General features: G+C 37.3%; 1 protein-coding gene across 1 annotated transcript; it reads left to right on the top strand.

The window, feature by feature from the left end:
* The first annotated feature begins 1,185 nt into the window (after positions 1 to 1,185).
* On the top strand, positions 1,186 to 22,732 carry dhx35 (DEAH-box helicase 35). The gene is made up of 21 exons (XM_067370698.1): positions 1,186 to 1,256; positions 1,654 to 1,781; positions 6,525 to 6,617; positions 6,727 to 6,804; positions 6,878 to 6,982; positions 7,058 to 7,119; positions 7,209 to 7,278; positions 7,363 to 7,422; positions 8,202 to 8,314; positions 8,403 to 8,499; positions 11,882 to 12,040; positions 12,218 to 12,428; positions 12,633 to 12,757; positions 12,852 to 12,906; positions 12,993 to 13,183; positions 14,279 to 14,356; positions 17,328 to 17,457; positions 17,633 to 17,714; positions 17,837 to 17,908; positions 18,007 to 18,118; positions 21,122 to 22,732. The coding sequence occupies exons 1-21, from the start codon at positions 1,217 to 1,219 to the stop codon at positions 21,158 to 21,160; spliced, it is 2,100 nt and encodes a 699-aa protein (XP_067226799.1). The 5' UTR covers positions 1,186 to 1,216; the 3' UTR covers positions 21,161 to 22,732.
* The last annotated feature ends 520 nt before the right edge of the window (positions 22,733 to 23,252 follow it).

The raw sequence follows: 23,252 nt of genomic DNA, 5'->3' as shown, positions 1-23,252 counted from the left end.
AATGTCATGCAATTAATTTTAAAATGTATGATGGAGAAAATTCTGTATTACTGTTACTAAAAATAAAGCTGCATCTGATTATGCTATGTTAGCTACTATGTTAGCTACTTGTTTTTCTCTGAGGCATGGTAAAACATGGTAACGTTACTCGCAAAAAAATCAAGAAAATTAGATTTAAACAATAAGACTAAACGTGAGCTATATAACAACAATTCGTTTTCTGTCTACAAATATATCAAAACAGTTGTTCCCTTGTCTATTAAAACATGTAAATTTTAAAGCGTCTTTGGTGTTTCCATGGTTTCTACAAAATAAAACCGGAAACCGAGGGTAACGCCGGTATGACGCAATTGACAGGCGACTCCTCACACGTCCCGGAGCCTTGGTTAAAATTGCAATTTTCTCACGATTTACAAATAGTTGGAAACATTTGGGATATTGTAAGTACTCAAATGAACAAAATATATAACACTGCCCTAGTGTTTTTTGGATATTTTACTGCAAAAACATTACATATTGCACCTTAAGGCTAACATATTCATACTAAAAAAAAAAAAAAAAAAAAAAATATTCCAGGGACTTTAAAGCTCATCCAGTAAATCACAGAGAAAAAATAAAAAGTCATGGGGAATATGTTTGCGCTCACTGGTCTTGGAGTCAAAAAGGTTGAGAATCACACCAGTATTTGTAAAATTTGTGATCAGTAAAACCATCCTTGCAATAGCTTTTGTTCACACTGAACATTTTTTTAACTAACTAAAATCATATTTAAAGTGTGCAGTGCACTTACGTCTCCCTGTAGTTTCTTTGTGTTTCTTTATAAGCCTGCATAAAAGCACGTGATAATAACACAGAACGACTAGTGTCTTATGTTGTATGCATAGTGACAAACTTTAAAGCTGTGGCCATAATGTGTAAATATAGATGGATTATTGAAATGATTGAGTGAGTTCAAACTCAACTGAAGCAGCTGTTTTTTTTTTGTTTTTTTTTACGTCTCATTAAACATTTTCTTTTTAAAAAATACATTTTTAAGTTATTTATTGTTATAGTTATGTAAGTTAGTTATACAATAAATTATTATTTTATACGCTTTTGACATTAATATTTTAAATGTATTATTTTGTACTATGAGAGATAGAACTCTTGTGTTTGTCGCCATCTAGCTGTGAGTTTACAGGTACGATGATATCACCGAGGTCAATGACGTAGCATCATGGCGGCGCCCCACACCACCATGAAATTCTGGAAACCCGGTAAAATTCATATCGTGTATCACAGAGTTATCCTGATATATTTATACATATTTTGACTGGTGATATTACCGCAGAGTAAACGTATGCTGCAGCAGCGCTGTGCTGTGTGTTGATTCATGTGTAGCGTTAGTGTGTATTTGATGTATTAGTGTGTTACTGCAGTGCTGCATGGCTATATACCATGATAACATGCCACGTTTCATGTCCCATGTCCCAGCAATACAACACAAAATGCACAAGTTATCACACTATAATGCATTAGAAGGACATGATTTGATCCAGACTCGGGATTCTCTCGTAAATGCGCAGCATTGTCCAGAATGCTCTGAATCCACTGCCTGACAGTAAAGATGGAGCTCCTGTCAGTGTGTGAATGGCTGATGTGTGTCTCTTCCAGGCTCAGAGGCTCCGGGTGTGTGTGAGGAGAGAGACCTGTCCACTGAGACCACCGGCTCTCCCATCATCTTTAACCCGCACACGGCTCTCTCCATAGAGAAACAGAGGCAGAGGCTGCCCGTCTTCAAGGTAACTTACCTGCAGAAACACGATAAATACAGATATGTGTTTGTGTATTATTCATATTAGGAGTGCAACTAACGATTTTAAAATTAGATTAATCAAATGAAAAAGCTAAAGAATTATTATAGCTATATTAAAAAAAAAAATTTAAATAAAAAAATAATTTTAATCCATTATTTTAAACAATGTTATTCCACATTCTGTCCAGTGTGGGCTTCCAAACAATGTGTAATATAAAGCCTATGAAAACAAGTATAGTGGCACTGCATATACCGATCGGTGTATGACATCAAAGTACTGCAAGAGCAATTAGAGACAGAACATGTGAGCGTAAGTGGAGCAGGGAGCGCCTTTCTGAAGATTCCGCTCTGCTCACTCAACCCAGAATGCCCTGAACATCAAAGTTATAAGAACGAAGAAGGAGACCTAGGCCTAATTGAAAGGCCGTGTGGAGAAATTTTTAGTTAGCAAAGATTCATTTTGTGATGTAATCACAATGATTCATACTTTGAAATGTGTCATATTGTTAATGAATTTCCCGACCCGTCCATGCTGCTGATAGCACCGTTTATATATGCGTTTTCCTCTCGATAACAAAAACACAAAACAAATATGAAAAAAAAATGGAAAGAAAGTGTCAGACCGACTCTCCAGTCAAGTCACGTCACGTTTATTTATAGCCTACCACTTTATACAATATAGCCTATTGCTTTAAAGCCACAAATATCATAACTATCTGTATGCCTACTGTGATTGAGACATCTATTCAAGAAATTTATTAAAACCGAAAGATATTGTTTCCACCTCAAAGGCCGCGGAAACAAAGGGTTCGTTTGTTACGCGCTTCAATCCGCACCGGACAACGTTCTTGGTTTTGTTCTTATGCATTAAATCTAGGCAACTGGTTGATGAAACATTACTTAAAATTAAGATACGATTTATACAAATCAAAATTCACTTTAAAGAAAGGATTTCTACAAAACAAAACTTAATAAAGTGGTCAAAATCATGTCTCACCCACTGCATGTCTCCCGACATATTGGGCATATTGATATAGTCATGCTGTTCACTTTTCATAATCAACATAGATGAAATAAAAAATATATATAATATTATATTTAAACATAAATATGAAACTAAATAGGCTACGGTTTCTTTAACCCTATACAACGAATGCGCTGGCGCGTTCTGATGGATTTTTCGACAGCGGAAACAACATTTTTAGCCATACAGATTACTGTAAGACAACTATAGTACTTTTATTTGTGTACACTCACAGTAACATCAAAACCTTGTGCTTTTGTAAAGTAAGGAAAATAAACGGTGCAACTGGCTCCGTCTCCACGAGAATCTTTCTGAAACTCAAAAATGAACTGAAACTCAACGAATTGCCTACTTATCACACAAACATGACATATATGTCTAAAGAAATAAATAAAACTTCTAATTTAAAACAGATATTATCCTGCAATGTAATCTGTATCCTGCTAATTATCATTAATGTAATCACACCCATGCACAGAGTACTCTATTCATAGATAATGTGCTGAGGCCATCTTTGCAAAATGGTAAACAATGCCTTAAAAAGCATCAACAAAAAGTACAGTACATCAAAATTTCATGTCGGAGCGGGATTTGAGCGAATGTCGTTTTACCGGTGAGCGTGAGCGATACACGAGTGGAGCGTACGCTTGGGCCGTGAGTGATTGAGCGGAGCGCGCTGGCATAGAGCGAAATATTGAGCAGAGCGTCACACCCCTCCGCTTCGCTCACATGTTCTGATTAGAGAGCAGATGGCTCTGTTTACTTCTGAATCTCTCTCTTAGTACTTTGATGTCATACACCGATCGGTCTGTGCAGCGCTGATTCAAGTCCAATGAGGTTCACCCGATTCGTTCAAAACACAGATTCAGAAATGAAATGACACTGTGTGTTGCTCGGAGATGAAGAGTTCTGCTTTGTCTTTATATTTTCTTTGGCAAAATTGAGCAAAACAGACAATATTGTCTAAAATTTGTGGACAGAAAAACAGCACTCCTGTTATATTGTGCTTGTTACTCTCATGATATTGCTTAAAGGTGCCTTAGAGCTTCTTTTTAAAAGATGTAAGTCTAATATAAGTCTAAGGTGTCCCCTGAATGTGTCTGTGAAGTTTCAGCTCAAAATACCCCATAGATTTTTTTTTTTATAATTTTTTTTACTGCCTATTCTGAGCCATAATTATATATGCACCAATTCCTTGCGCGGCCCCTTTAAATCTCGTGCTCTCGGCCCCCGGAGCTCGTGCTTACCTTAACCAGCATAAACAAAGTTCACACAGCTAATATAACCCTCAAAATGGATCTTTACAAAGTGTTCGTCATGCAGCATGTCTAATTGCATAAGTACAGTGTTTATTTGGATGTTTACATTTGATTCTGAATAAGTTTGTGGCTATGCTCTGTGGCTAAAGCTAACATTACACACTGTTGGAGAGATTTATAAAGAATGAAGTTGTGTTTATGAATTATACAGACTGCAAGTGTTTAATAATGAAAATAGCGACGGCTCTTGTCTCCGTGAATACAGTAATAAACGATGGTAACTTTAACCACATTTAACAGTACATTAGCAACATGCTAATGAAACAATTTGAAAGACAATTTACAAATATCACTAAAAATATCATGTTATCATGGATCATGTCAGTTATTATCGCTCCATCTGCCATTTTTCTCTATTGTTCTTGCTTGTTTACCTTGTCTGATGATTCAGCTGTGCACATCCAGACGTCCTGCCCTTGTGTAATGCCTTGAACATGGGCTGGCTTATGCACGTAACAGTTGGTGTTGTGTTGAGATTCGCCTGTTCTTCGGAGGTCTTTTAAACAAATGAGATTTATATAAGAAAGAGGAAACAATGGTGTTTGAGACTCACTGTATGTCTTTTCCATGTACTGAACTCTTGTTATTCAACTATGCCAAGGTAAATTCAATTTTTAATTCTAGGGCACCTTTAACTATGTCATATGATGTAAATATGAGACAAAAATACATTTCTTGAATTTTAGGGACATTCTAACTACATTCTATAGACATGTTTCTTGTATACAAACAATACTGGATGCACGTGCATTCAGGGGGCAAAACCGCTAACAGGTGTTATGCCGAATTCCATCTTTTTGGCAGTTAGTGCAGTTTACAGCACAACAGCTCTGTGTCATCTCTGTTTCTGCTAGATATGCTGTAAAGAGTGATGCTTTCTGCCCCCTAGTTGCGCGCGCATCTCTGTGATGACGTTGCACAGAAACCTGTCTATAGGCTTCATTACGAGTTGTTGCACTGCTTCATATTCATCATCAACGCAACTATATGAAATGTCAGAAGACCTACCCTGTCTTCCGCCGAAAGTGCCAACAGTGACACGTGAGCATCAGAACTGGACCACGGAGAAATGGAAGAAGGTGGCCTGGTCTGATAAATCACGGTTTCTTTTACATCACGTGGATGGCCGGGTGTGTGTGCATCGCTTACACATGGCACCAGGATGCACTATGGGAAGAAGGCAAGCCAGCGGTAATGTAATGTGCATTACATTAGTCTGATGCTTTGGGCAATGTTCTGCTAGGAAACCGGTCCTGCCATCCATACTTCGCATGTACCACCTACCTAAACATTGTTGCAGACCATGTACAGCCTTTCATGGAAACGGTATTCCCTGGTGGATGTGGCCTCTTTCAACAGGAAAAATGGTTCAGGAATGGTTTGAGGAGCACAACAACGAGTTTGAGGTGTTAACTTGGCCTCCAAATTCCCCAGATCTCAAGCCAATCGAGCATCTGTGGGATGTGCTGAACAAACAAGTCCAATCCATGGAGCCCACCTCACAACTTACAGGACTTAAAGGATCTACTGCAAACATCTTTGTGCCAGATACCACAGCACACCTTCAGGTCTAGTGGAGTCCATGCCTAGATGGGTCAGGGCTGCTTTGGCAGCAAAAGGGGAACCAACACAATATTGGGAAGGTGGTCATAATGTTATGCCTGATTGGTGTATATATACTGTATATAATTTGTGATTGCATTTTCTAAAGATATGGCCATAGACGTGCAGTCTACCAATAACATAAGAGCGACAGCACTAGGAATGCCCGCAAGTGTCTTCACAGTACAGAGACTAGCAACATACAATGACAAAGTCGCTGGCAGTGTGAACAGAGCTTGAGGCTTATTCATTTCACTTTGGATGTGAAAGAGACTAGACATTTGCCAAAAAATAGAACTTTTTTTTATTATTATTATGTAAAAACAAACAAGCAAGACCAAGTCAGAAAAAGTAATGCAAAAGTAATGTAATGCATTACTTTCCATAAAAACTAATGGTAACACTTTACAATAAGGTTCATTAGTTAACTACATTAGTTAACATGCACTAATAATGAACTGCACTTATACAGCATTTAATTTCAGCATTTACTAATTTATTATTAAAATCTTGTTAACATTAGTTAATGCACTGTGAACTAACATGAACAAAAAATGAACAACTGAATTTTCATTAACACACATTAACAAAGATGAGTAAATACAGTAACAAATGTAATGCTCATGGTTGGTTCATGTTAGTTAATACATTAACTAATTTTTAACCAATGAACCTTATTGGTGTTACCAAATTAACTAAGTAATGCAACACTATTTACAATATTGTTTGCAATTTTACAAATCAGTTTCTGTAATTATGAATGATGTTTTTGTTCTGCATCCAGCACAGAAACAACATCCTCTATCTGGTTGAGAGTTTCCAGACTGTGGTGATTGTTGGAGAAACAGGATCTGGAAAAAGCACACAAATTCCACAGGTTTGTCCATCCTATTTGAGGGTTTCCTTGAGTTCTCCTGAATCACTTTTTGGCAGGTTTGCTTGACAGAGTTTATTGTCATATCATGTGACGTGAGGTGTGTCTGCAGTATCTGCTGGAGGCTGGATGGGCGGCAGAAGGGAAGGTGATCGGAGTGACTCAGCCTCGACGGGTGGCGGCCACATCTGTACGTAAGTCCTTCTCCTCAGCTTATGTTTAAGCGTGAACACCTGCTGCAGTCTCTGAACGTATGCACACAGGTGGCCAGTCGTGTGGCAGAGGAGAGAGGGGCATTTCTTGGACACGAGGTGGGCTACACCATCAGGTTTGATGACTGCTCTGACCCGCACGCCACTCGTATAAAGGTAGAGACGGTTATTTTCATCCATAGATGTTTATTACTGTTGCCTTCTGGTATGTACTGTTGTCTTCTCTCTCAGTTTCTGACAGATGGGATGTTAGTTCGGGAGATGATGTCTGACCCGCTGTTAAAGAAATACAGGTAAAGCCACCACACCTCTACCAGCGTTGACTTACAGAGGATTGATTCATATCACAGCGCGTTCAGACATGGATGTTGTCTCGTTGTAGTGTGTTAATGCTGGATGAAGCTCATGAGAGAACGCTGTACACGGACATTGCCATCGGCCTTCTGAAGAAGGTGACGCTTTATTTGCTCTTGATCTTCTGTCAGATGAGAATCTCTGTGGGATTTCTCTGTTTATTGTTTTCTCTTACTTCACAGATTCAGAAGAAGAGGCGAGACCTGCGTCTGATTGTAGCTTCGGCCACTCTGGATGCCAAGGTAAGTCTGACCTCTGACCCCATTTACAGCGCATGTGAAAAGTACTCCTTATATTCAAAATTTCTCACAAAATTTTTTTGAATATAATTGTACAAACATCATTACATTAAATTATTAAAAAAAAAATATTCATTTTATAATTTCCTGCATATTTCTGCATGTTCAGGTTCATGTTTCTGCAGGTCGCACAGTATCAGCATGACTGTATAGCACCCAGAAAATTAGAAAACATTTTAATTCAGAAAATAAATTTTATATATACATGTCACGTCTGCTCACCAGTACTGCATTTATTTGATTAAAAATACAAAAAACAGTAATATTATGAAATATTATTACAATTTAAAATAGCTGTTTTTTAGGTGAATATATTTTAAAATGTAATTTATTTCTGTGATCAAAGCTGAATTTTCAGCATCATTACTCCAGTCTTAAGTGTCACATGATCCTTCAGAAATCATTCTAATATGATGATTTGTTGCCCAAGAAACATTTCTGATTATTATCTATGTTGAACAGTTGGGCTTGGTGTGTCCCAGGCTTTATAACAGCAAATCAGCATATTAGAATGATTTCTGAAGGATCATGTGACACTGAAGACTGTGTAATGATTTTGATAAAATAACTGCAGCCTTGGTGAGCAGAAGAGACTTCTTTCTTTTTTGTTGGATGGTTATGGAGCTGACGGACTGAATGAACGTGGTTATCCTGTCTGATCATCTCCAGTAGCGGTCTATAACAGTCTATGTGTTAATGTACTAATAATGCTTTTCTCACAGAAATTTCAAGATTTCTTCAACCTAAATGAGTCTGGAGACCCAAATAAAGACACCTGTGGTATTCTGACTGTCGAGGGCCGAACTTTCCCTGTGGATATTTTCTACACTGTCAGGTGTGTGTTTATACCATACGGTCAGTCCTGTGAGGATGAGTCTCTGTGCTTTGAATAATGAAACTGAGGAGAATGATTTTGTGTCTAGTCCTGTACCAGACTATGTGAAGGCTACGGTGGAAACCGTGCTGAAGATCCATGAGACTGAGGAGGATGGAGACGTGCTGGCGTTTCTCACAGGACAGGTGTGTGTGCTGGGAGAAAATGTTGACATCTCTGTAGTTTTGTTCTGTGCTGCAGCATTTACTTTATTCGTTTAAAAAGGACTTAACATAAAATGTGATTTTTAAGAACTTTGAAGCTCCTTTGATTTTGACATGATGTGCAAAACGTATTGCTCTCAGTGTTTATGAAAGGGATAGAAAATTCTGTCCTCATTCACTCATCCTAATGTTGTTGCAAACCCACAAGACTTTCATTCATCTTCAAAACACAAATGAAGATGTTTAATGAAATCAGAGAGATTTCTGAACCTCCGTCGAAAGTCTATTCTCCCAAAACTCTAAAGCTTCAAAGCCTTCATAAAGAGATCGGAAAAGAAATCCATATTAATGGAAAGGTTTAATTCAAGTCTTCTGAAGATACACGTTCTCTTCATGTGCTATCGGAAATTTCCTACTTCCTACTTCTGAAGTCGTGATTACGAGCTCATCGTATTCAAGTGCTTGGAGGTAGGGCTGCTCCCTAATAGTCAACTAAATGTCAGTGTCAGAAGAGGCTTAGTCGACCAAAATTTTATTAGTTGGTTAAAGGGTTAGTTCACCCAGAAATGAAACTAATGTAATTTATTACTCACCCTCATGTCGTTCCACACCCGTAAGACCTTCATTCATCTTCGGAACACAAATTAAGATAATTTTGTTGAAATCCGATGGCTCAGTGAGGCCTCCATAGACAGAAATGACAGAAATTTCCTCTCTCAAGATCCATTAATGTACTAAAAACATATTTAAATCAGTTCATGTGAGTACAGTGGTCCAATATTAATACTATAAAGCAACGAGAATATTTTTGATGTGCCAAAAAAAAAAAAAAAAAGACTTATTTAGTAATGGCCGATTTCAAAACACTGCTTCAGGAATCTTCGGAGCGTTATGAATCCTTTGTGTCGAATCAGAGGTTCGGAATGCGTGTCACACCGCCAAACTGCTGAAATCACATGACTTTGGCACTCCGAACAGCTGATGCGACACGCTGATTCTTAATGCTCCGAAGCTTTGGGTGAACTAACCCTTTAATCAAAGAAATAAAAAGAACTCATAGCGATATCACGTAGTCAGTAAGGGACAGATCGTTAACCGCGGGTCCTTGTGATAATTACAGTATGGCGGCCAGGAAATCCAAATTCACCTATCATCCATCAACCTCAAATATGGCTTATAATTTGAAACATGCAAGTAAAATCTTAAAATACTTATTTTTGTCATGTCACAATGTCATTTTCTGTCATACAGATAAGAGTAATACATCATTCAGAACTGTAAAATGTCTAATTTTATTTCTGTAAACTCACAATAACAAGAAAATATTGTGCTGTAAAATAAAGAAAAACGGCAGCTTTTGCGGCAAGCTTTATGTGTGCTTGAGCGCGAAATAGGTAAATTATGCCTATATGTATAATAAAGGCTCATTATGGTTTAGTATTCTGCGCAGTATATATCTAAGTAATTAAATTAATATGAATGTGCAATTAGTCGACTAATGGCTTAAATGAATTAATAATAGAAGTCGAATAGGAGTCACTCTATAGAGGACATCAGGTTTATTCGTGCCTATTTATTGGGGAAATCTTATTAAAGCCAAAATGTATTGAAGATATTTAATGAATATCCAATGTATTTTGAATAAAATTTTGCAGCCTATTCATTGACAACAACGATACACTTCAAATGATTATTCATATATGTACTGTAAATATGTACTACTTTAAAGATAAGATGAGGCGATGTAGCTGTTGTGAAAAAAATTAAATAATGAGTAGCAGTCACAGCAGCAATCATTCTCCCCTCCGCCATGTTTATAGTTTATGTTCCGTCCAGCTTGGGAACTTGGGTATTAAAATTATACCCCAGTTTCCCACTGGTAAAATATGACTGGAGGGCACAATTTTATCCTGGCACAATTTCCAACTAGGATACTCGTATTTACAATAATTCGGATAGCATGTGAAGGCAGCATTAATTTAGGCTTTAATTCACATATAAACTGAACTGATTATTGAATATACAGGTGCATTTCAATAAATTAGAATAGCATGAAAAAGTTTTTTTTTCCCCCTGAAATATACTGAAATATATTGAAACTGAAATATATTCTAGATTTATTAGACATAAAGTAAAATATTTCCTGACTTTTTTTTCTTTCATTTTGATGGTTACAGCTTGAACAAAAAAGAATATATAAAAAAATATATAGTTATAACAAGATGTAATATAAGTCTAAGGTGTCCCCTGAACGTGTCTGTCAAGTTTCAGCTCAAAATACGCCATAGATTTTTTTTAAATTAATTTTTTTAACTGCCTATTTTGAGCCATAATTATATATGCACCGATTCAGTATGCGGCCCCTTTAAATCTTGCGCTCCTCCGCCCCTGAGCTCTCGACTGCCTTAACCAGCATAAACAAAGTTCACACAGCTAATATAACCCTCAATGGACCTTTACAAAGTGTTCGTCATTCATGCTGCATGCATGCATTGATTCCTGTAAGTATAGTATTTATTTGGATGTTTACATTTGATTCTGAATGAGTTTGATAGTGCTCCGTGGCTAACGGGCTAAAGTTAACATTACACACTGTTGGAGAGATTTATAAAGAATGAAGTTGTTTATGAATTATACAGTCTGCAAATGTTTAAGAATGAAAATAACGACTGCTCTTGTCTCCGTGAATACAGTAATAAACGATGGTAACTTTAACCACATTTAACAGTACATTAGCAACATGCTAACGAAACATTTAGAAAGACAATTTACAAATATCACTAAAAATATCATGTTATCATGGATCATTTCAGTTATTATTGCTCCATCTGCCATTTTTCACTATTGTCCTTGCTTGCTTACCTAGTCTGATGATTCAGCTGTGCACAGATCCAGACGTTTTGCCCTTGTGTAATGCCTTGAACATGGGCTGGCATATGCAAATATTGGGGGCGTACATATTAATGATCCCGACTGTTACGTAACAGTCGGTGTTATGTTGAGATTCGCCTGTTCTTCGGAGGTCTTTTAAACAAATGAGATTTACATAAGAAGGAGGAAACAATGGAGTTTGAGACTCACTGTATGTCATGTCCATGTACTGAACTCTTGTTACTCATCTATGCCGAGGTAAATTTTTCATTCAATGGCACCTTTAAAGTACTTCAGTCTGTGTGCATTGAATTTATTTAATACACAAGTTCCACAATTTGAGTTGAATTACTGAAATAAATTAACTTTTCCACGACATTCTAATTTATTGAGATGCACTTGTACATAGAGCATTAAAGTATGGTAAATGGCAGCTCAATCGTACTTGCTGTGTTCAGTTCAAGATAAACATTGCCATTTGATCATTCAACAGGAGGAGGTGGAGAAGGTGGTGTCTCTGCTCCAGGAACAGGCCCGAACTTTGTCCCGCTACGGGATGAAGAAGCACTTGTGTGTGCTGCCCATGTATGCTGGCCTGCCCTACAGCGAACAGATGAGAGTATTTGAGAGGATGCCCCCTACTGTCAGAAAGGTGCAGCATGATCACATTATATGGGACAGAAACTATGAATTGGGATTCAAACACAGTTGGTGACATTTAGTGTGCTATTTAACTGTTAGGCATGAGGAATCGGCACAGATGTAAATATGTCCTCAGTGCTAAATTGGATCTTCTTGACGATAGTTTGTTCTGTGATGTTTTTTTCAGGTGGTGGTCGCAACCAATATAGCCGAGACATCCATCACCATCAACGGTGTAGTGTTTGTGATTGACTGTGCGTTTGTCAAGCTGAGGGCGTATAATCCACTAACAGCAATAGAGTCACTGATCGTCACGCCCATCTCTAAAGCCTCTGCCTGTCAGAGAGCTGGAAGAGCCGGGCGGAACCGCGCGGGGAAGTGCTTCCGTCTCTACACAGGTACTGTGCTATTATTATATATAACATATTAATAAAGCATATAATACAAAGATAATTAAAAATATATAGTAAAGTAATTAAAGGGCTTTTTTACATTTTCAACTTTCTTTATGTAATGTTGCTCTTTGACCATGAAAAGATCTGCAAAGTTACAAAGCATGTATGATAGTATATTGTACTGTTCTGTGCACGTGTCTCTGTCAGAGGAGGACTTTGAGAAGTTGCCCGCGTCTACAGTTCCAGAGATGCAGCGCTCTAATCTGGCTCCAGTCATTCTGCAGCTGAAAGCTCTGGGCATCGACAATGTGCTGCGATTCAGCTTCCTGTCTGTGAGTGCCACCTACTGTTATATCAAGACATTTATGAGTGGTTGTTCTTCAAGAGTACCTTGTCTCTGATGGCATCAGTGTGTTCGTATCGCAGCCTCCTCCTGCTCAGTCCATGGTTCAAGCCCTGGAGCTGCTCTTCGCTCTTGGAGGTAGAAGAACAAGACTTTATCTTACACTGTCACATGATTTCTGCTTGATTGTCTGTATGTGAACTCATCAGATCTGGTTCTGACAGGTCTGGATCAGTACGGGCGTCTCACTGACCCGATGGGTGTGCGAATGGCCGAGTTCCCACTCACTCCCATGTTTGCCAAGATGCTGCTGGAATCAGGAAATTTCGGCTGCTCCAAGGAGATAGTTACCATCGCAGCCATGATGCAAATTCAAAACCTTTTCACGGTGCCACACAATCAGAAGAAAGCAGCTGTATGTCTTTTTTGCGTTTTTTTTTTTTTTTTTACAGTTTTTTTGTGCTTTATGAACCATTTTAAAGGAATAGTTCACCAAAAAATGAAAATGATGCCATGATTTTCTCACCCTCAAGTCATCCTGGGTGTATGTGACTTTCTTCTTTCAGCTGAACACAATGGGATTTATATTAAATAATATCCTGGCTCTTCCCAGCCTTGTAATGGCATTGAATGGAGCTTTTGAAGCTCCTAAAAGCACATCCATCCATCCGTCCATCATAAAAGTAATCTATACGGCTCCAGTGGGTTAATAAAGGCCTTCTGAAGCGAAATGATGCGTTTTTCTAAGAAAAATATCCATACTTATAACTTTATAAACTTTCACTGGCTTCCGGTAACAGCCGTATGCAAGTCGAGTTCCGGTGGAAAGAGTGACCTCTGAACCGTCGCATGACGTACGTAGTCTTGGGTAAGCTTAGGTGAGAATAGACAAACAGATTCACAGAGGATGGAGCAAAACAAAATGCTGGTCACGAATTAAAAGTTTAAAATGAGACATTTATTTAGATTTTTTTTAACCAAGCCTCTCTCTCGTCATGAAAATAGCCATAGAAGGTGGCATGGCGTTAAAAAAAAAAGAGAAAGAAAGAAAACCAGACATTTTTTAAATGTGGAAGGATTTTGATATAAGAGAAGAGGAGTTACGTCGTACATTGGGGTCAGGTCACTCTTCAGCCGGAGCTCGACCCTCTCGTGAATGCACATATGGCCATAGCCGGAAGTAAAGCTAATAAATATGGATTTGTTTTTACAAAAGTGCATTGCTTCGCTTCAGAAGGCCTTTGGAGTTGTATGGATTACTTTTATGATGAATGTGCTTTTTGGAGCTTCAAAAACTCAGGTGCCATTTACTCCCATTACACAGCTTGGAAGAGCCAGGATATTTTTTAATATAACTCAGATTGGGTTTCGCTGAAAGAAGAAAATCATATAACCTAGGATGGCTTGAGGGTGAGTAAATTATGGGATCATTTTAATTTTTGGGTGAAATATCCCTTTAATGTATTTGTGCCAATAAAACACATTTTTCTGTGTGTCCATATGATGTCAGGCGCGGGAGCACAGGAAGTTTGCTGTGGCTGAGGGGGATCATCTCACCATGCTGAATGTTTATGAGGCTTTCATAAAGGTAACTGAGCATCCTGTCGGTCAGGAATGCACTCAAATTCACTTTTACTTTATTAAACCTTGGTTTATTTTAGGGTTGTCCATTATATCAGAAAATTAAATTTGAGTGCTTGATTTTAAAAAAATCCTCGATTGCAGTTTTACTGTGTAAAATACTGGTAGTGGAGCATTCCATGTATGAGAATCCATGAACCGCATTATTAGACCGTTTTCTAAGGCTACACGATATATTAAAACCATTTAATAATCATACTATAGCATAGTGCTATTGTGAAATCACAAAGACTGCGATTCAATTAAATACATATATGGGCTGCGGGTTTCAGAGTGAAGCGCTACACTTTAATTATTTTCATGCGTGCAGGTTAAGAGTTTCTTCCAGCTTCTCAGAGCAGCTCGGTTTACAGTAAATTCTGCTCCACATGAACTGGGTTTCCAATAACGTGCATTTGGGAATGCTTATAAAATCTGATGCAGTTTGTGTTTCATAGCAAAGTGTTGCACTGTTATCATTTACATGTGTGGAGCGCATCTCAGCACCTCGCCTAAAAAAAACTCCATATCTGCATATGCTGTGAGTTTGAGTTGCTTGGCCAGTATCACCAGGCTGTTGGCGCCCTCTGCAGGCGTTTATAATACGTAATGTACATAAGTTGAATTTGATGACATTGTATTTTAAGTGTTGTTCATTAAAACCACATAATTACTTGCTTTTGATACTTTATTTGAATAAATTATTATCGCCTATTATATATATGTATTTTAACCTCATAAGACCCTGGAAAATTTTTTATTTTTTTTTTTAATTTAGTATTTTTTCATGTCATTACATCGTTTAGAGCAGTGGTTCCCAAAGTAGGGGGTCGCGAGATGATTTCCAGAAATCAAAAAAATTTTTTTTTTAACGATTAGAAATAGCATATTTTATCAATAATTGTAACAAAATACTAAAAATAGTAGTTTAATTAAAATAAAAAATCATGCAAATGAAAAAAAGCCATCAACCTTTCAATTTTCATTCCCCTCGACCGTGACTCAAAATGAAACGTTGGTTAATATCGACCAAAAACGACAACGCAGGGAGGCCAGTGGAGGAGAGCGGAGAAGCACCACCGTCATGCCTTTACTGTAGATATGCAGCACATGCTATTGTGTGCACACACCATCTGCCGTGGTTTTAGTGCAAAACTGATCCATGGCTGTATATCACAAACACAACATTTACTTATTTTTATTTCCAAAAGTTGTTACTGAACATGACGTGTCAGCATTGCAATTCTCTTTGTATACACTATATTTCATAGACGTCATGTTTAAATGCACTACATTTTATTAATTTCATTACTTTATATTTATATAAAATAATACTTGATTTATATTATGTTGCTCACGCAAGTGGCAAAACATTTAAACATAAGCTTTATGTTAAAATCACAAACATTTTAAATTAAAACTTAAAATAGATGAAAACAGGCAACTCTCGTCTTTTCTTTCCTTTGAAATCTTTTTACAAGAAATCCCTCAGGTCATAAAGAACTTTGTTTTTCCACCTTTACAAAGAGACGAGTGCTATCGTTTATGTCTCCTTGTTCACCTAAATGCCTGGTAAGGTGTCATTTTCCATGCTTTACCCGAGGCAAAAAAGCCATGTGTAAACTGTGTAACAGACTTTATTATATGCATCTGTGGTGAAATTACTAGTTTTTTCGCATCAATACATTTTTATTTTAATGCGAACAATGCACATCGTTTTAATTCAGCACTGTGCAGCACAGCAAAAATAGACTCGGTGCGGAAACAATCGCTGCACTGCTGCAGACGCACCGCTCCTGGAACGCACTGCCAGACCTCATCCGCTGCAGTGTGAACGCTCTAATCTGTTAATATGGGCACAGAAAAAAAGTGCGCACTGCAAACAGAGTATGTGAAACAGACGTTAGTGCGTGTGTGCCATAGTGGGGGTCACGAGTCACTGGCATTGTTATTTTGGGGGTCATGGGCTGAAAAGTTTGGTAAGTCCTGGTTTAGAGCATTAGAAACAAATGGAAAATATTTTATTCATATGTTATGTTATGCTATGTCCACGTAGGTGGACTCCAGAACTCAGTTGTTTAAAAAATGAAATGACATGTATAGGCAAAAACAATGGGATTTTTTTCATTCACCAATCAATTTTTAGGTTTCAGAATTTTTTTTTAAACCAAACTTTGTTTAATGATGATTCTGAACTATGTTATGAAAGATATAATGGAATTTATTGATATACCGTTTTACTTTATGCAATATGTGTGTAAAATGGCCATACATGGGTTTTCCCATTCAATGCAGTGTATCTGTACACTATCTAATTTGCATATTAATGTGTTCTTGGAACAACATGTAATGAAAAAGAAGTGTAATTTTGGGAGTAATAGTTGGCAACATTCTCATAATAATATCTAATATTTCTTAGGAATATTGATATATAATTTCTTGCCCTGTTCACTTGTTGTGTCTCCAAAATGCTTGATATACATATTTTAAGTTGTGGTGTCCTCTACAGTGGACATGTATGAAACTAATGCACTGTTTTGTAACAGAAAGACATATTTTGACCCCATAACATTTTCCTGAGATGTTGATTTATAACAACTTGAAAATCAGTCATTTAAATGATAATTACAAAATATTATCATATTTCTAAATTTGATCATTCAGTCATATTAAGGAGAAGTTGGTTAAGTCATTTTTAAGGCAATTGTCCACTTAATCGTCAAAATACTCGACCGTTTACTAAAATAATCATTAGTGACGGCCCTAGTTTATTTTGCATATAGATCGATTCTCAAGCATTTCCAATGCCAACCCCGTAGTACTTGGCTGAGGCCTCCTGGTTGATAACCACAGATTTGTGATGTTTGGATAAAGATATATGGTAATTTGGTATTTTGATATTGAATCAAGCCTATAAAATGCCACATTTGTTCCCACAGCATCAGAAGAGTTCTCAGTGGTGTCAGGATCATTTCCTCAACTATAAAGGTCTCCTCCGCGCTGTGGCCGTGCGGGAACAGCTGCGGCACCTCCTCAACAAGTTTAAGGTGCCTCGGACGTCCAGTGAAGGTGAGCTGTCATTTCTGTAACCAACATGAATCTAATGCTTTCATACTATCGGTTGCAATATCGGTTTGTTAAAACTTCTTATTTTATCTTCTGACGTTGTCATTGGTTTGTCATATTGTCTGGCCGTATTTTCATAAGAGTTTAGAGATGTCTCACTCTTCTGTCTGCTCTCAAGGTGATCCGGATGTGATTCTCAGATGTATTGTGTCGGGGTTTTTTGCGAATGCCGCCCGTATGCATCACTCCGGCTCCTACAGGTCGGTTCGTTCATCCTTACTTGTGTTTCTTCAATAGTTCCTCTTCATCAGTGGTAGTCTGCTGACTTTTCCAGCCATATTTGCATGTCATGGTTCTTCTTTTAATGCTGTACATCATCCAGGACTCTACGTGACGACAGAGAGCTGTACATCCACCCTGATTCGGTGCTGTATGGAGAAAAGCCCCCAAAATGGTACTCGTATGAATCTACTGGGATAAATTGTACTTCTACTCCTGTTTTTCTTTTTCACCAGATGTTAACCGAACTGTTTGTTTTGGGATGTGTCTCAGGGTCGTCTTCAACGAGGTGGTTCAGACCAGCAAGTACTACATGCGGGACGTGACCGCGGTCGAGTCGTCCTGGCTGGTGGAGTTGGCTCCTCACTTTTACAAACAGGCCAAGGTGAGACACACAGGATTTGTGGGTCGATGCGTTAATCTAGAGTCAGGTATAGCAGAGAACGGACTGTCTGAACTGAAAACTTTTTTGACTACTTTAATATGTACGCTACTGTTCAAAAGTTTTTGGGTCAATAAGATTTTGAATGTTTTTGAATGTTCTCTTCTGCTCACCAAGGCTGCATTTATTTTTTTAGTTAAAAATAGTAATATTGAGAAATATTATTATAATTTTAAATAACTGTATTCTATGTGAATGTTGTAAAATGTAATTTTTTTCCTGTGATCAAAGCTGAATTTTCAGCGTCATTAGTCCAGTCTTCAGTGTCCTTCAGAAATCATTCTAATATGATGATTTGCTGCTCAAGAAACATTTTTGATTATTATCAATGTTGAAAACAGCGCTGATTCATATTTTTGTGGAAAAAGTGATACATTTTGTTTTCTAGGATTCTTTAAAGAATAGAAAGCTCAAAACAACAACAGCATATATTTGAAACTGAAATATTTCTTTCAAACATTCTTTACTGTCACTCTTGATCAATTTAATGCTTCATTTATTTTCTGCATAACCAGAATTTCATTTGTCTTGAAGAAAATGTCCACCTTTTAAAGTTCAAATTATAAACAGGGTTTTACCAAATAAAAATACAAAGCTAATTCCTTGAATAGTGGGAGCATGAATTTGACTAGAAATACTTGTTCTTTGCTGCAGTTAAACACTTTTCACATGCCTTGCAATGTTTTTCATGTCCTGATGAAAGTTACTTTTAAAAGCAATCTGTCACTTTGTGGCCTTTGCAATCCGGAGGCCTGTTTCAGAGAAAAATACAAAGTCAGCCTCCCCTTGTTAAACATATTACATGTAGTTACTGTAGTAATAACTATAAATGATGCATAATTACACGTGACTAGCCCTAAACTAAACCCTAATTCTAATATTAACCCTCTAGTAAGTACATGCAGTTAATTGTTATTACTCAGTACTTAAAAAGCTGCTAGAAAATGAAAGTTTTATTCAGAAACATGCTTGCATGGAATATTTCAAAATGTATCTCCTGAATGTATTTTAGATTTTTCTATCTTATGTTAAGTTGAAATGTTTTATATAATAACGTAAATGTTATGCATGATATTGACCTTTGTGTTTGCCATGTAAATATTCATGTTGCTAACATGGCGTAAAAAATTTAATGAACAAACTCAGTACTTAAATGTATAATTACACATTAACAGATACCTTAAAATAGTGTAACCAAACATTGTATGCAATGTGACTGCAATTATTTTCTGTCATATTTTTACAATGTTATCTCATATTTCGCTCTTAGAATGCATTTATAAATAGACTATTATCTCTTTAATCAGAACTATCACGATCAAAAACAGCATTCAATCTTCACCCCTTAGCTAAAATGAAATGATACTAAAACCGCCAGTAGGTGGCACCAAATCATTGTCTCAATGAGAAATGCCTTGTCCAAATACCCACACTTGCGGTCTTGCCCACTTGAGAGCTCATGCACGCGACAGGAAGTAAGTGCGCAAGACTGTCCAATGTCTTAAAAATGCTCAGGTGCGGTGCCCTTAATGCACACTAAACCCACACTATCTTGAATACTGCTTCTGAGCGGTATTCAAGGCTAAGCGTATCCCATCATGCATTATGTTCGGGAACTCATGTGCCCCGAAATCGCGAGATGTCAAGGAAAACATGTGACTGTAAGTTCAATTAATTATATTATACATATAATTTGGTAGTAAAATATAAAGTGTTGCGCATTTTATTGATGCAAAGATGAGTAGGCTATGTGTATTTTGTACATCATTTGCAACTGCTTTTTATCATTCAAAGAAGCACCGCAGTTTTAAAATAGTGTCTTCTGTTAGTTCCATAGCGACCACTGAACAGACATTTAGAAGTGTATTTTAAAATGCAGAGTATTGAAAATAATAATTTAAACAAAAGCTGTAAACACTTGCATTTTTTGCAACACTATAAGTGTGTCCCATCAGGCAATCAAAAGTTCTACACACACTTGTGGTCTTCACACCCACTTGAACACTTGGGCCAAATACAGGAAATACGTCATGTAAGTAGACAAGTGGTCAAGTGCAAAGACTGCAAGTGTGGGTATTTGGACAAGGCTATAGTCATTGAATCATTCAGTCAAACGATTCATTCAAAATGGCTGATTCATTCAGGAATAAAGCAGAAGTGAGTGAGTCATCAAATCATTCATTAGAACGATTCGTTCAAAAATGCGGATTCATTCAGTAACAAAGTTGAAACTTTCTTGCTCAGAGATGCGCAATGGCTCTACTGTTTGGAACTATTTTCGTTGGCAAAATATAGAAAAAACGGACAATACTGAGACAATATTGTGTCTAAAATGTAAGTTGCCTATTAACTTGTTTATTGAATTGTTGTATAATATCAGTATCACATTTGCAAACATGCTGATATTCAGGAAAACAGAACCTTTGCTCATGTAATACTGCTTATAAATATTAAAAACAAGAACTTATACAGAACTTTTTTGTACCATATCTTAATTTTTGGAAGCATTTTTAATAATTTTGGTGGCATTTTGCCCTAATATCTCATTCATTTCCGACCCCGGTGTGTGCTCTGTGTGATAAAGTTCTATTTTCGGCAAATGTAAAGGCCTTTTCACTCCAAAATTGAAATGATCCTTTAGATGATCCAGCGCACACAACGCATCTGCATTTACTCCCAACATGGAGACAGGAGAGATGTCAGTCAATAAATGGGAAAACAGAGTAACATACATTACTTATTCTAAAAAGCAACTCAGATATTTTGTTGTAATTTTAAAAGTAATGCGTTACTTTACTAGTTAGTCGAAAAAAGTAATCTGATTACTTAACTGTAACCTGTGTTACTTGTAATGCATTACCCCCAACACTGGTTACACAAAACTACAAAAACAGATGACCTGAAATATTGCTTTTCACATATCTGTCGCTCTAATTTGTCTTGCAGCACGGGTCTCTGAACAGCAAACGGACCAAAGTCTTCTGATTCACATCTTTAGGAGCCGATGGACTCGGTTTTCCTGAACAACAGGCCATAATTAAAGGAAGTTCTTAGTTCAAGGAACTACACATGCAGACTTTGGGTGTTTATTGCAGCTGTAAGGTGAAAGAAACACTGTGTTATTTTGTATATACAAATGTATATGACATATTTATGCTGTCATGGTCATCTTTGTATTATTTAATAGCTTTTTAGTGAAGGTGGAGAGCCATTGGATTGACGTGACTGTGATTGTATTATTGATTACTGTTTGAGAGTGAGAGAATGACTGGATGGATGGATGGATGGATGGATGGATACAGATGTACAGCTTTACAACATTGCACGAACACCTACCCTCAATAATCAGAATATTATTATAATAAGCTATTTTTTCCCAGTTTTTTTCACACCCTCATCGGAGAAATACTGTGTAGCTCAAACGTAGTGGCCTTTTAACCATTATGTGCCAAATATTATAAAACCATAGAACATTTCCTGATGTATATGGAATGTGCAAATAATTGTAGTTACACTGTAAGCATGTGACAAAAAAGTGCCATTTTTTTATATTCTATATGTATATATAGGTTCCTAAAAAGCAGCCTTGTGCGCCTCTGGCCTAAAAAAAAACTGTGTTAATAGATGTAATTATTCATTTAATCATAGTGTAAGGTCTCATTTAGGAAAGATCAGCCATGACTAGTTGTTTAAGCGTGGTGAGTTAATAGCACAGTGAAAGAGATGCCTCAGGGAGGAAGTTATTTCCTACTAAAGTAAAAATACTGAAAATGGATGCTAACAAAATAGGATATAGTGCCACATTTCTGGGCATGGCATTTAATAAGAAGGCTGAGGTGCCAATCATGTGAGTGGAGGCGGAGCCTTTGTACAGTGTAATGTTTTGGCTTGCGGCAAATGGGCATTTTTCCCAATTTGATTTTACTGTGACTTGTTTATTATTAACTACTTTATTATGTCCGAAAAAACTTTGAAAGCAATGTAGTTAAAATCTACCATCTAAAAACTACTTTCAAGGTAACTTGCCAAATGTCTTCAAGACAATATACGTGGTTATATATGTAGTCCGTTCAGTACACTTGAGTAGTGTAGATTTAGCTGTCGGTTTGACTGAGACAAAGTCAGATACAGTCAGATTAGCTGATAGCAGTTTAAACGTTCTTGCATGTCTTTAAACAATACAAATCTCAAGTAGTTTCACAGCAATGCAGTAATTTGCTGAGGAAATACATAAATAATCTGACGTAAATGTGCAACATGTAGTGACTGACTTTGTCAAAATGTTGTTCCACTCTGTGCAGCATAAAGTCAATAAAGTCTTATGTTCGTAGTAAATAAATGTGCAGAGTCTGTACTGGCGTCTGTTTTTAAATAGAATAAAGAAGGAATCTGTGGAAAATGTATGTGGTTTTGATTTGCACAATGTAATTTTGTAAAACCTCATGAATATATCTACAGAACACTGATATAGATCAGATCTCAATGGGGAAGAATATCATGCTGGATATCTATACTAATATGGACTGGGTAATGTGTTAGGAACAAAAGGATGCCACATTGTTTGATGGAGATGAAAATGATCAACCTACAGAGGACTGAATTCAAAGACACCCTGAAAAACAAAGTGAAAAAATGATGCAGCAGGCTAATCCATTTCATAGCAGCATCTCAGTAGTTTGTATGGCACCACGTGTTTGTATGCATGCCTGACAACATCGGGGCATGCTCCTAATGAGACGACGGATGGTGTCCTGGGGCATTTCCTCCCAGATCCGGACCAGGGCATCACTGAGCTCCTGGACAGTCTGAGGTGCAACCTGGCGGTGCCATTGTCTAGCTTGTAGAGGTCTGTATGTCCCTCCATGGATATGCCTCCCCAGGCCATCTCTGACCCACCACCAAACCGGTCATGCTGAATGATGTTACAGGCAGCATAACTTTCTCCACAGCTTCTCCAGACCCTTTCATGTCTGTCAAGTGCTCAGGGTGAACCTGCTCTCATCTGTGAAAAGCACAGTGCGCCAGTGGCGGACCTGCCAATTCTGTTGTTCAATGAAAAATGCCAATCGACCTCCAA

Source organism: Chanodichthys erythropterus, chromosome 20 (genome assembly GCF_024489055.1).
Source record: "Chanodichthys erythropterus isolate Z2021 chromosome 20, ASM2448905v1, whole genome shotgun sequence".
Lineage (NCBI taxonomy): Eukaryota > Metazoa > Chordata > Actinopteri > Cypriniformes > Xenocyprididae > Chanodichthys > Chanodichthys erythropterus.
Note: the sequence above shows the minus strand (reverse complement) of the source record. Positions and strands in the feature narration are given on the sequence as shown.